General features: G+C 47.9%; 1 protein-coding gene across 3 annotated transcripts in view; it reads left to right on the top strand.

Moving 5' to 3' along the window:
* Positions 1-14412, top strand: part of ING4 (inhibitor of growth family member 4) — a 19934-nt gene extending 5522 nt beyond the window's left edge. The window contains exons 1-9 of one of the 3 annotated variants that reach the window (XR_014618949.1): positions 4487-4533; positions 11059-11130; positions 11533-11699; positions 11871-11985; positions 12307-12415; positions 12742-12889; positions 13280-13341; positions 13576-13749; positions 13843-14412. Coding sequence is in view for 2 of the 3 variants with exons in the window: in XM_084297882.1 (XP_084154008.1) it covers positions 4497-4533; positions 11059-11130; positions 11533-11699; positions 11871-11985; positions 12307-12415; positions 12742-12889; positions 13280-13341; positions 13576-13615 (750 nt within the window). In the remaining variant the exon portion in view is untranslated. Of the gene's footprint in view, positions 1-4486; positions 4534-11058; positions 11131-11532; positions 11700-11870; positions 11986-12306; positions 12416-12741; positions 12890-13279; positions 13342-13575 lie in introns of those variants that run through there. The other 2 variants (XM_084297882.1, XM_084297883.1) reach the window with 2 other exon arrangements.

The raw sequence follows: 14412 nt of genomic DNA, 5'->3' as shown, positions 1-14412 counted from the left end.
ATGAGATCTTTTCCATTAAATTAGATCAAATAACATTATGTTTCCTTTTTTAGCTGAGTGTAACCCAAATTGATTACGCTCTGATTTTGCCAAATCAGTGTTAGGTTAACTGGCTTATAGCAACCTGGATAGCCCCCCTTACTTTTTCAAATATTTTTAAATGAAAGTATTTACTTGTCTTCTGGGATGCATTCAAACTCCAAAGTTCTTCTGAAAGGAAAGCCCATTGTTTCCATCTGCTTGCCAGATAATTCTTTTAAATCTTGATTGTGAGCTTCTAGCTATGCAACTTCTAGGATATTTTATGGGTAGATGGGTAGAACTAAACATCTTCCTAAATATCATGGACAATTGGTAATCTTTCATTACTTCACAAATTTGTCTACATCTTCCATCTTTCTTCATAATATAGAATATAATTGAGATCCTGCCTGTCTTCTATATTTTTATTATTTTATCATCTTTGTATCAACTAAAGGTTATATATCATGTCTAGGATTTTTCTTCTAATATTTTGCAGGTGATGTACCTGAAAGATGCCCAAGTTTACTAGTACAGTTTCAGAACATAGACTGAAATCGCTCTGTACATTTCATTAACTACATGATAGGTACCTGTTCAATCGTCATTCCAGGTACAACAGATTAAATTTGTGTGCATGGTTTCTTGTTTCTGTATAGGACACCGAAGTTCTAGAGAGATGTAGTGACTTGGTCCAACAAACATTTCGATTTCATGTAGTGTCTGTGTAATGAATGGAAAAAAAAAAAAAAAAAGAAAAAAAAAACAACTGCAAGAAAAGAAATCATGACGCCAAAGAACTAGAGTCTATGCCTAGTTTTGCTGCTCAATTAGGATACGTTTTTGGAACGCGCACACAGCTATACCATGGGGCATTTGGCATCCTCTTCCATATGTAAAGCTGATTTACCACCTCGGGGGCAGGTGCTCCAGTTCAACTGATGTCTGTGAGAACGAAGTGTGGGTACGTCTACTCCTTTCTGAAGAGAAGGAAATGCAGAGCAGGGACCTCTGAACTGAAAATGTAAAAGAGAGAAGAGTCAAATGTGTGCCTCTACAGCAAAAAGGGAACTAAACACGAAACTTTGGAGTTGTAGGCCTACTGCTGCGGTCTGCGTAACAATCCCTCTCAAGCACGGACTACCTTGTGGCCCTTGGAGAACACTTAAAGAGGTCTGTAAGGTAACTGAAAAGCCGGAGGCTTAAATTTTATGCAGATGTTCACATTTCCAAGGGAAAATACACAGGCATCTGTAGATCAATAAAGGCTGAGAACCTAGTCTAGACTACTTCAGTAGGCTGTTTAGTTTCCCTCTGCGAGATGCACAGGTCTCCGCTCACTGATCAGCCAGGTCCTGCACCAAACTGGGAGGTATTTATCACCTAGCAATATGATTTAATTGAAGTAGCAAACTCCTGTGTGGGTGGAAATATCCCTTGCAGTTAAGCAGATGTGGCTTTGTTACCTACAGTTGTTACATAAGGATCAATACATGAGGCTGGGTGGGGCTAGATGGAGTCAGATTTCTCCAGAGCATATTCCAGTGGAGAAAGCATCTTTCTGCATCAGTGCTACAGCTTTCACCTGTAGAAACATTTAAAAATATCACACTTCTCACCAAATACCTGCAGTGGTAACACCTCATCTGCCAATCAGGTTGCTCCTGGAACCCTGGGAGACGTACTTCCACATGAACCTCAGTGCCTCAGCTTTTTAAAGCAAGAAAAAATAAAACTTCTAGATTCAGAGTTCAGGAACTAGCTTTTCCTGAAACCGTTTCTACTGCCTTAACTTGGAGGATAAACTGAGATTCCTGGGTAGTCTCTTATTAACCAAATCAGTGATGTCTAAGAATGCCTGTTTCTTAACATCAGCTCCATTCAGCACAGTAGCTCCGAACACAATGCATTTGGGGGTGCCTGGTTTAGTGTTGTGACAGGGCAGAGGATGTAGACTTTCTAAGTAACAGCCACATCCTTCTCCGTAATTAAGGAGTGTAAGGCAATTTATACAATTTTTAAGTACTTTAAAAACAAAGCGAGGTTTAACAATAATGTTTAGCTTAACTGAAACCAGCTCCTTTGCAACACAACTAAAGAGCAAGATTTTTTTTTGAATAATTAAAAACATTGAGTAACTTTAATGACTTTAATTACCCCATGCAACACTACAGGCTTGGGGCAAGTGTCTGGAAAGCTGTGCACAGGAAAAAGATCTGGACATGCTGGTTAATGCTCACCCAAACATGAGCTGGCAGTGTGCCCAGGTGGCCAAGAAGGCCAACAGCATTCTGGCTTATAACAGGAGTAGTGTGGCCAGCAGGACCAGGGAGGTGAACGTCCCCATGTGCTCTCTCTGGTGAGGCTGCACCTTGGGTACTGTGTTCAGTTTTGGGCCCCTCACTACAGGGACATCGAGGCCCTGGAGCGTCTCCAGAGAAGGGCTATGAAGGTGGTAAGGGGCCTGGAACGCAAGTCCTGTGAGGAGTGACTGAGGAAACTGGGTTTGTTTAGTCTGGGGAAGAGGAGGCTCAGGGGAGACCTTATGGCTCTCTACATCTACCTGAAAGGAAGGTGTGGGGAGCTGGGGGTCAGCCTCTTACAGGTAACTAGTGATAGGACTAGAGGGAATGGCCTCATGTTGCACCAGGGGGAGGTTCAGGTTGGAAATGAGGAGACATTTCATCTTGGAAAGAGCAGTCAGGCAGTGGAACAGGTTGCCTGGGGAAGTGGTGGAGTCATCATCCCTGGGAGTGTTTAAGGAAAGGTTGGATGTGGTGCTTAGGGACATGGTTTAGTGGCTGACATTGGTGGTAGGGGGATGGTTGGACCTAGGTGAGGTATGGGAGGTCTTTTCCAACCTTAATGATTGTGTGATTCTAGCAGAACTATTTGCATCTTCAGAACAGAGAGGTTCTGTGAATTAACCAAACAGTGCATCAGCAAAATGGCCAGTAAGTCAAACAGTTGCAGTTCATTTCTCATCACAGGTTCTCAGAGTCGGGTTGCAGGTTGCTAAAAGGCTTAGTCCTAGAATGTCCCTATAAATAAATATTGGTATGGTGCCTTGGAAACTTTTAGGAGGAACAAGAAGCCTGGGGGAAAGAAAGCAACACAGGTGAGCAAGTGGGCAGGAGAAATGCAGATGAAGTTTAATGTTTACCAAATACAAACTCAATTATGGCACACAAAGTTAACCCTGACCTCCTGAACAGCAATCCTGAATTTAGGTCCTAAGGACCAGAAGATGATAATGGTCTCAATTTATTTATAATTAAATTTGTGACCTAGAACACCTTGTGTGTACCATCACTAGCAAAGGACCGCTTAGGGATGGGCTCCTGAAGTCCATAGCACGTGTATCTCTAATCTAGAAGCCATATGTGGTGTATAAGAAACAGTGTGACCAGCGGGGCTAGGGAGGTGATCGTTCCCCTGTACTCAGCTCTGGTGAGGCCGCACCTTGAGTACTGTGTTCAGTTTTGGGCCCCTCGCTACAAGGACATGGGGGTGCTTGAGTGGGTCCAGAGAAGGGCAACCAAGCTGGTGAAGGGCCTGGAGAACAAGTCCTACGAGGAGCAGCTGAAGGAGCTGGGCTTGTTCAGCCTGGAGAAAAGGAGGCTCAGGGGCGACCTTATTGCTCTCTACAGGTACCTTAAAGGAGGCTGTAGTGAGGTGGGGGTTGGTCTATTCTTCCACGTGCCTGGTGACAGGACGAGGGGGAATGGGCTTAAGTTGCGCCAGGGGAGTTTTAGGTTGGATCTTAGGAAGAACTTCTTCACTGAAAGGGTTGTTGGACACTGGAACAGGCTGCCCAGGGAAGTGGTGGAGTCACCATCCCTGGAAGTCTTCAAAAGACGTTTAGATGTAGAGCTTAGGGATATGGTTTAGTGGGGACTGTTAGCGTTAGGTCAGAGGTTGGACTCGATGATCTTGAGGTCTCTTCCAACCTAGAAATTCTGTGATTCTGTATGGCCATGGAAGTGGTTTTGTTTAGATGGAGGAAAAAAAAAAAAAAAAAGAGAGAGACAGTAGACGTTGAGCTTCACTTCATGGGTTTATTGCTTTGTTAGGCATGTCGAGCCTGTACCCCAACCACCTCAGCGCAAAGACCACCTCTGGTTATAACGTCCCAGCAGTTTGTCGCAGCTGGCAACGCAGTAAATGGACGCATACAGTGCTGTAAGGGACTAAGAGCACCTCCCCACGCACATTATCCAGCAGAAGTGCCCAGCCAGCCTCCTGCAAATTATCGGTGGCCAGGGGGCACCCCCGTAGCCCTGCCGAGGCCGAAGCCCGGCGGTGAAGGACGCAGGTCCCCACCCCCCCACACACACCGACCCTCAGGGCCCAAAATGGCGGCGGGCGCCAAGCGTCCCGGAGCCAGGGCGGAAGCGGCTTCACCAGCCGGGCAAGGGCCGCTTCCGGTGGGGGCGCGCCGGCTGCCGGAAGTGGCGGTGTGTGGGGGGCGCAAGATGGCGGCGGGGATGTACCTGGAGCACTACCTGGACAGTAAGCGGCGGGGCGGGGGCGAGGGGGAAAAAGGGAGGAAAAAGAGGAGGGAGAGGAAGAAGAAGAAGAAGAAGAAGAGGAAGAGGAAGAAGAGGGACAGGGGACGGGCCCTGCCCGGGTGCTGGCCGAGCCCGGGGCGCACGGGCCTGCTGCGAGCCCCGCGGCCGGCGGCTCTCGGCCTGGCCTCTGCCCTTAGGGAAGGGGGGCTCTTGAGGAAGGTTAAAAGAATTTAAAAAAGTTCAAGAATTGTAGTAAGTAATGCTCTGCCACCGAGGCTGAACAGATACTGGGAGCGCACAGGCTGTAATGTTGCTCTGGGGTCTGTGAGGAGGGCGCAGAGGGCAGTGGGAAGGGTGGGTGAGGATGGGAAGATGCCTGAGGGGTGGGGGCGAGGCGAGAGGTGGATGTGCGGGGTGGGCAAGGAGCTGGTCCGGGGGGGGAACGCGGTGTTTCCTTACTGGGTAGAGCAGAAGTGTATGTGAGAAGGGCTGCAGAGATACAGGGGTGAAAGGCTGGGATTTGAAACCAGTAGAGGTAGGGTAGGTGTTAAGACAAGAGAGAGAGGAACCTGTAGGTTATCTTGGTGGCTAGAGACTGCTCTGGTTCTGGATGTCCAGCTTCTGGATGTCACCGTTACTGTTAGCTAAAATCTATGAACTCCGTGGGAATGCCTCTGTTCCCCTCTAGTACACATACTTGCGGAGAAAAAGTATAAGGTCTTCTATTTTGTCTCAGCTGAGGTGTGTGCTCCTGCAATTGAGTTAGAGGTTGTCATCCTGCTGAAGGTGGATATTAATACGGTGGTGGTGTCATTTTTTTAAGGTGTGTCACTTTACTTTTTTATGTTCACAGCCTAAAAGTACGTAAAATATCTGGCTACAAGACTGTTGGGAAGAGCAAAAAAGCATTCGCTACGGTGGCTTTGCCTTTTTTAATCCGGTATCGCGTATCTCATATACAATGTGACTTCCCTTCGTTAGCTAGCTGTAGGACAGTTGCTGTGCTCTAATTAGAGTTTCTTTAAGAAAGGCAGTTTACATGGGTATTAATACATAGAGTTGAGAATCCGTCTCAGTCTTCAGTGGGTTAGTTTGCCAATAGCTTTCCTGTCACAGTTTGACTTGTCTGTAGCTAATTTTCACAATTCCGCCACTTAGTCATCGCACCTGTGCCTTTTACCGGGTGTGTTGAAGTGTCCCCTTATTAAAATCTTCTTCCTTGTGTAGATTCTAATTAATTAAATCTGAACTTTCTTTCTGGTACCTTAGGGAAAAAATGAATTTCTTATGATAATGTATTTTTCAATTAGCCATATTGTTCTCCTCCAAGCCTGCTCTCATCTTTTGACATCCTACTTGAGGTTCTGACTCTCTGAATGCACACGGTCCTTTATTACCAGTCTTTGTTACGGTGCTAACTAAAGAAGTCGGGTTGGGTTAGTATTTTCCTGTTGAATATACCCTTACTGAAAAGCCTTTCTGATAACACGTCAAGTTTTTGATCCAAGTTGTAGTTCAATCATTGAAAAATGATATTTTTGCTAACGATGTGTACATTATTTAAAAATAATAATATTAAAAAAAAAAAGTTTATCAGGAAAGTCGGGGAAGGGAGGGTGTCACAACTTAACCTGCGTTGTCACCCTTGTTGAATTCTCTGAGGTGATCCCAGGTCAGCTGTTCCATTTCTTTTACTGGTTTCATGCCTCCCGATTGTTCTCCCCTCACTCCTTCCTTCATTTTTTTTTTTCTTTGATGATTATTTCAATGTAATTTTTTTTTAAGTTCACTTTTTTAAAAGTTGGGTAACATTCCAAAATATCCTGTAAACTGCTACAAATAAATAGTCCAGACCTTTTGGTCAGCTCTTTTCAAAATGTCTAATATCTGCTTCTGCTTGTTGCACTGAGATTCTTCTTAGTGTTCTTTTCGCATCTAACGTAGATGTGGCTTTCAGTTGATTTTTTTTCCCTCCTGCAGCATTTCTCTTTCATATCCTTTACTCTCTGGGTCTGTTCAGGGGGTGAATGAGGAGTGTGTGATGAAAGAGGGCAGTTTGCTTGTCGGACCTCTTCAGATGCTTGAAGAAAGGAAGGTGTGTAATGGAGTAAGTGAGGATTGTAGGGAGAAAAAAGGTGGTGTCCTGTTGAATGCCACCCGGACAAAATGTGACTGATGTTTGTTTCCTCTATAGCAGATGTGCAGAACGCTCATAGCTGCAACTAAAGCATGCCTTGAACAAACAATCCTAAGTAGTGAGGATTTGCAGCATTGACATGTCAAGAGGTGTGTTTGCAACGAGCTGCCCTTAGTCTCTTCACCTCAGTTATTCATTTTCCTGGTGAGGGAAGCGGGCTATTCCACTGTGCTGGGAAAAAGCATTCTTCTTTCAGGTCCTTGCTGTAATTTAAAATTGATTTTAGACCTAGGATTAGACGTGCCTTTGCTCTAAGCCCTTCATGGCAAAGTGTGGCTGTCTGAAGCGTGTTATGCCCCTAGCAGGTGTTCCTGCAGCAAAAAAATGTGCGTGTTCCTTCAGTGCTGAACCTCCCCGTGGAGAAACTCCCTCTGCTGACTGCCCTGATCCCCTGCCCGCCTTCATCATGCTGAGGCTGGCCCTTCAACGACAATACTGAGCCAAAGAATTCGGGGAAGGGGAAGAGGAGGAGTGGTTCTTGCTCCACGTCTGTTCTTCGTTGTTTCGTTCTATGACTCTTTCCTCAGTTCTCCTTGGTAACTGAAGTTAAGTACAAAAAGCATTCAATCTCTTCAAATGTTGTCCTCCTGGTCTCAAATCGATGTTATGCCTGCTTCTGAGGGGAGAGAGCAAGGTGGGGAAGCGCTTGCCTTCACGCCAAGAAAGCAGCGCAACTTCAGCAGGGGGAAACCGTGGCTGCAAATGAATTAGAGGTGTAGAAAGGGGTGGAGGAAGAACGAGATGAAAGAAAACCGTGGTATTTCATGGTTGCGTGTGCATGGGAGCTCTCCAGAGGAGTTTGGGGTTGCTCAGCCTGGAGTTGCCGTGTTTGGCTCAGCATTTGCACGCTCACAGGCTTAGAAATACCGTAGTGGAGGCTTTGAGTGGGAGCAAGGGAGGGTGACTAATACAGATCCTCCAGAAGATGGGATGCAAACACCGTGTTTTCTTCACGGTTAGATGTTTCAAGAGGCTTGTAGGGTTGTTCAACAACACTTCCTAATGCTGGTGCATCCCTGTTTATCTGGTCAGAGGGTATGGAAATAAAGTAAGCACAGGGACACCCCACAAATCTATCTTTTATAGCAACAGAACCGAGGAGTGCACCTCTCCTCGGCTGGCCAGTTTACTGCGAGCTGCTCACCTTCCCTGCTCTGCTGCTGAGGATGGCTGACCAGGTGCAAGGGTCGTGTCTGTGGGTGTGCTTCGTCCTTAGAGAAATGAGAAGATCAAATGTCACCTTCCCTGTTTGTTCCAGCCAACCCTGCCCACCACATTTTCTGCCTGGACTGATGAGGCTGTTGCTTTATTTGTCCTGCTGGATGTGCAACTTTCATCATCCCGGTTGGGAAGTGTGCACCGGACTGGGAGGAAATTCACATTTCCATTCAAAGCTGGTCAGATATTGAATGAATGTCAGTGTAAAGCCTGGGTGAGGAATGGTAACAAAGCAACAGAAATGTTCCCAGCTTTCCCCACCCCATACCTCTGCGCATCTAGATTCGGCCAACATTTAGCTATCTCACTGCACCATGAGCTGAGGAGTCCGCAGTTAACACTGAGTTAACTGTACTCATTGGGGGAGCTTTCTGTTCCTGCCTATCGAGCTTCCTGCATCATACTTCAGGTTTGCCATCTCTTCATCCATTCCTTCCATGTTGAGCGTTGTTGGAAGTGCCCGGAGTGTTGTGCATCTCATTTGACATCTCAGTCCTCCGTGTCCTCCGAACTTCTGACATCAAGGCTGATCTCTAACGTAGCCATACAGTTCCCTGGTGTGGTACTCCTTACAGGGGTTATCCTGCCCTTGTGCAAGCCTGTCATCTTCCCCATCCTTGGCTTCCTCTCTCACTGCTCTGCCGCGTCTGTGCTGAGAGGCCTTTGCCTCTCCTTATTTTTCTGTCCAATTGTTGCCTGTGGCAGAGTGACCGCACTCGCCTGTGCCCTAGCAGTCGAATGTGTCTGTTAGGGTGTCCTGACTGCGCTTGCTCAGACAGACAATTTCTTTTTCCTGTGATCTCTTTCAGAATCTGAGAACTGTTTGGGTACTGGCAAATACAGCATTTAGTCCAGAAGAGCTTGGGTGCGTCCCACTGTGAGAAGAAAGCATGAATGGATTGTAAAGGGGAAAGGAGAAACACAGGAGGAAGCAGTTACAGAAATATCGAATCTTTTTGGAAAGACAGAGGGGGAAAGGTGTTGGTGTAGTAAGAAAGAGACAATGGAAATTTTAAATCTTAGATTTATTTATTCTTAATGGACTGCACAACACAGGCCAAACAGTTTCAGCAAGTGTTTGGACCACGGCAATAAACGGTGTGTGATGAAGGGCTCTGCTTCAGAAGGGTCGGGAGGAGCTTCTGGGTTAAGCTGCAGAGGTCAGAAAGCTCCCCCGTGCTGAGGCAAGCCGACTGCCACAGAAATAGTTCATCCAGGCTCGTGTTGCTGCAGTTGGATCGCGCTGTGCTTTCTGTGTAGGAGGGAGAGGCGCAGGTAGAACAGAAGCTTCCCAGGCGAGGGCACGTGATGGTGGCAGTGGCAGCTGGTGGCGGATTTTCACAGCGACATCTGTAAAAAAAAAACAACAAAAAAAAAACAGAGCACAGCCCCTTTCAGGAGCTGTAATGGAAGCAAATTCCTGTCCGAATTCCTCCTGCTGGTAGCACGTCGCTGTGAAACCCAACCGTAACCTCATTTCGGGTTGTTCTGCCCGAAAAATAGCGTCCTGCTGGTTTTTGTGCTAGCCCAGGTGTGCTCTGAACCGAACGGTTCGCAGCCCTGCCGAGAGAAAGCTAGGTATGTGGTGGAATGTCTGCTTGCAGCAGCTGCCTTTGCTTTAGAGGAGAAAAAGGAAATTACATAGATATTTTTCTGAAATCTGCCAAGTCAAGAATTCAGAGGTCGCGATGGTCCAGGATTAATCAACTGGTGCATATCTGGCACACGGCGTGCAACGTAAGAACAAATGCTGATTTCTCCTAGAGGAGAGGAGTAAAAAGTAGTGTGCTGCTGCATGAAACACGGTTCATTTCTGCACAAATTGGAAGGCTTGGAGTCAACGAGGATGGGGATTACAAGAAAAGGGAACGATGTTAAGGTACCTGAGCTGAATTTCATCCCTGCCATTAAGTTCCCTTTGTAAGCAGCGATGTTTCTCAGCGTTGTGTCACTGATTTGATTTTTTTTGAGATGTTTTTTGAGCTGTAGGGATGTAACATCAGCTGCGGGCTGCTCGAGCCTGGTGCAAAGTCTGTCAGAGTAGGCCAACAGGAAGCATCAAATCTGGGAGCATTCACACAACCTTAATGTTGCTGCTTCCTCATTTATTTATTTTTTTCAGAAGGTGGTTTTGCACTGTTAACCTTGGACACAGGGCAGCAATGCATGTCTGCTGCATGATCATGTTCCTGTATTCTTCAGGACACCTGCTACCTGCAAATCCCTCAGATATTCAAAGTAGAAATGGCAACAAAACCTGTTGCAGCAATAGCTTAATTACCTACAGGGCCTTTGTATGTAACTCACAGTGTTCTGTGTGTGTGAAAAAAGAAGTTTAAATATCTTCTAAGCTCGGTGAAGCCTACAATTGCTTTTACCTCTTGTACGAATAAATTTCACGGCCTGTGTGCTGTACTTTAAGAAAAAATAATAAAAAAAATCTCTTGTTTTTCAGGAAGTGTCTCTGGTGTAGAAGCATATGGCAGTGAAAGCAGAGAGCACTGCTGGGGCCATTGTGTTAGACAGCTTTGATTACGGGCAGAGACGCCTTCATTTACATTCTGCCTGTGCTGCAGGGAGGGTCCAGGAGGCAGGCGTGCTTATGTTGTGTTTCTGAAGAGCTCTTCCTCCCCACCTCCCCCCCTTTATTTATACCTGCAAGAGATTGTTTTTTTTCTGTCAGGTATAGAGGTGGCAGCGATCAGGCTTGGACTTGATGTTAGCGCAGTGATGGGAGCCCTCCGTTTGATCAGACAGCCGCGGAAAACGAGAATTGTTTTTATCAGCTTTGTCAGTGCAGCATCTGCTGATGGCTAGGGGGCGAGTAGCGCTGCGCGTTGAGAATTAATTGACTCTCAGCTTCACGTCGCTCGTGCCGAGTTGTAGAAACATCTGTTATTCGTGATGCACAGCACCTTGCAGGTGCTGGACAGGCTACGCTGAGGTTGTGGGATAGGAGGCAGAAGAAGGGACAGCTGAGAGCAGAGGCGTGCTCGTGTGCAGCAGGAAGGCGTGCTGGGAGTGGCAGGGCTGGTGTAGGTGCTGTGATCAGCTGCTAGCTTGGTTCCTGCCTTGAACCTGACTGCTCCATGTGTCCTCCTTCCCCTGCAGGCATCGAGAACCTGCCTTTTGAGCTGCAGAGAAACTTCCAGCTCATGCGAGATCTGGATCAGAGGACGGAAGGTGAGCATCGGAGATGGTTTCTGTGATGAGACGGAAAGCGTGCGGCCTGGCCAGCTCTTCTGTGCTGTGCCTTCATCACAGGGTTCTCAGGGCAGGGAAGGAAACCTGCAGCTGCTCTCATCCTTTCCCAACCTTATCCCAACCTATTCTTTCCTATCCTTATACTTTATGGTCTTTCCTAACAGAATCATTCCATAAAATCATCAAGCTTGGAAAAGCCCTCCAAGATCTGGTCCAACCACCCCACTACCCCCAATGTCACCCCCTAAACCACGTCCCTAAGCACCAGGCCCAACCTTTCCTTAAACAACCCCAGGGACGGTGACTCCACCACCTCCCTGGGCAACCCGTCCCGCCAGTGTGTGTTTGTGTATTTGTGTACTAATGCTAAACTTGTTTCAGACCTCAAGTCGGAGATCGATAAGTTGGCCACGGAGTACATCAGCAACGCGCGGACTTTGTCGTCAGAGGAAAAACTGGGGCTCCTCAAGCAAATCCAGGAGGCCTATGGGAAGTGCAAGGAGTTTGGGGATGACAAGGTTCAGCTGGCAATGCAGACCTACGAGATGGTATGAAGGGAAGTGTCTAGTGGTTATTGTATGACATGACAGGCTGTACTGACACCCCCACTCCTGGAAGGCCCTGATCTCTTTTTCGGGCCCTGCACGCTCTTGCTTCTCTGCTCCTTGCTCCCTCGGGCTCTTTTCCGTGGTAATTCCTGCTCAATGTCATCTCTGCAGGTCGATAAGCACATCCGGCGGCTGGACACAGACCTTGCTCGCTTTGAAGCAGACCTGAAGGAGAAGCAGATAGAGTCGAGTGACTATGACAGCTCTTCCAGCAAGGGCAAGAAGAGTGAGTACCACCACTGGGCTGCAGATTGAGACAGGAGGCAGCCGAGTGCCTGTGGAAGTGGTGGGGATGAAGGCAGGCACTGGAGTGGTACAGATCAAAGACTGTTACGCTGGAATCTGAAGGACAGGTAAAAAGATGGTGTCCTGGGCTCTTTTCTGTGAGCGTGTGCAAGGCCGCTAGATAAAACTAAGATGGGGTGCGTGGCCCAAAGCCAACACACGCTCCACAGCAGGAGCGCGTCTTAGTGCTGAAGAGGGTGTTCCTGTCAGGGGTCTGTTCTGACGGGGTGGCAGGTGCAACAACTTCTTCTCTTGTTACCAGAGGGCCGAGCCCAGAAAGAGAAGAAAGCTGCCCGTGCTCGCTCTAAAGGGAAGAATTCTGATGAGGAGGCACCAAAGACTGCCCAAAAGAAGCTGAAGCTTGTCCGCACGTAAGCATTTAAGAAATTTGGGGAAGTGAGGAGCAGCAGTGCAAATCAGACCAAGGGAGACCTAGCCAGACTTCCCTCTGAAGGATCTGGTCCTCCCCCAGACCAGGCTGTGTGCCCCTGTTTGGGGAAAAAACAAGAAAGAGGCCTTTTATTTGTTTCAGGGGAGTGTGGCATGAAGGGGAACGCAGGTCACATCGGGGGAGGTGGGTGTGTGTGCTTAAAAAAGAGGTGTGGCTGTCTGGCAAATTAAGGGCATCGTCGTGGGGGACATGAAGGGAACCGATGCTGGTTCATTTGCTCACCTAGGTTATTCCTTTCTCCTGCAGTAGCACGGAATACGGGATGCCTTCGGTCACTTTTGGGAACGTGCACCCTTCGGATGTGTTGGATATGCCTGTGGACCCCAACGAGCCTACGTACTGCCTCTGCCACCAGGTCTCCTACGGGGAGATGATTGGCTGCGACAACCCAGACGTAAGAGCCCGTGCATGGTGGAGGTGGGGGAGGAGAATCTCCTACAGGATGTCTTGTCCTGCCCGGGGGGCTGATGTAGCAAGCAGTGGCAGGAGGAGGTCTTATCTCGGGTAGTTTGGCAGAGCAGCAATGTGGCCTGTTACGTGCAACTCCCTCCAGGTTTGCTCCTGAAATGACAGGCTGCTTTTTTGGCCCCACCCTCAGCAAGCACGGAGGGGAATTTTGCTCACTAACATTGTATGGGGTGGGTGTGAGTCCCCATTTCCTGACTGATCCCGTTAACATCGCTGCTAGCAGGAGTTTGATCAGATGTTGGGAAACTTCAGTAGTCCAGAAACAAAGATTTCCAAAGAAAACTGCTCTTTAACTGCCTGCTCTCCACCCCAACAGTGTTCCATCGAATGGTTTCATTTTGCCTGTGTGGGTCTGACAACAAAACCAAGAGGAAAATGGTGAGTGAGGGCTAAAAGCAAACACCCTGGAGGGCCCGTTGGTCTCTGGAAAGGGGAGGCCCGGGGTGGCAAGAGGGAGGATATTGTATGTACACGCTTAGATGTCCTTTTCAGAAGGAAAATTTGAATTAAGGCTTTGGTTGGAACCTTGGAAAAGAGCTTTTGAGACTGTATCTTTGTATATGTTTATATATCAGGCCATAAATGCTGGCTTTTTACTTCCCTTCCTACCAGGTTCTGCCCTCGCTGTTCCCAGGAGAGGAAGAAGAAATAAAACCCCATGAGCCCTTAGCACTGCTGCAGGAGCTCTCTTCCCCCTGCCAGGGCCTCGTCCCAACTCCCCCAGCCCTTGGGGCCTTGGCTGGGGGGAGCCTTGCCCTGTTTGTGGTTTCGGCCATCCCTGGAATGGTGTGTACCCTCACGGCACTTCCTCTGTGTTCTGGGTCCCTGGTTGCTTCCAAGTCCCTAAGGGAGGCCCTCTCTGTGTACTATTCCAAACAGGTGCCTGAACCTCACAGGGAATGAATGAGGGCACCAGGGTAGCCACCAGATTCCCAGGGATTCAGGTAGCCCCTGATTTCCCTTGGCTTTCCTTCAGCCTCCTCAGAGTTCATTGCCCGCTCTCTGCTTAGAGAGCAAGGCTATGGGATGGGGGAAGGAAAGGAGGTAAGTCCGCAGTATTTTAGGTCTTTGATTTGCCTGGATCTTTTTCAGGAGAGAGGGAGTAACCAGGCCACTGCTTAATCTAGTGGGCTGGTTGAGAGACTGAAAACCTAATGTACTCCTTATCTTTAATCATTCCACTACTCTGTCTGGCATTGAGCTGCCTCTTTTGTTGGGGTGAGGAGGAAGGAGGAGTGTTTAGAGCTGGCTGTCTCCTTTACTCCTGGGGTAAACCTGCTGGCCTTTGAAGCACACTGTATGAAGGAGGAAGAATTGCTGGCTGCATGGCAAGAAACAATTTGATCTAGCCTGTCCTCTGGCTCCAAAATTCTGCCTCCGTTTTGTGCAGTGGAGCTTCTCCATTGTGTTCATGATGAGAAGTTCTGGGATCCAAATCCCACTTGTATA

This window comes from Netta rufina (assembly GCF_964035555.1).
Source record: "Netta rufina genome assembly, chromosome: 1".
Taxonomy (NCBI): Eukaryota; Metazoa; Chordata; class Aves; order Anseriformes; family Anatidae; genus Netta; species Netta rufina.
Note: the sequence above shows the minus strand (reverse complement) of the source record. Positions and strands in the feature narration are given on the sequence as shown.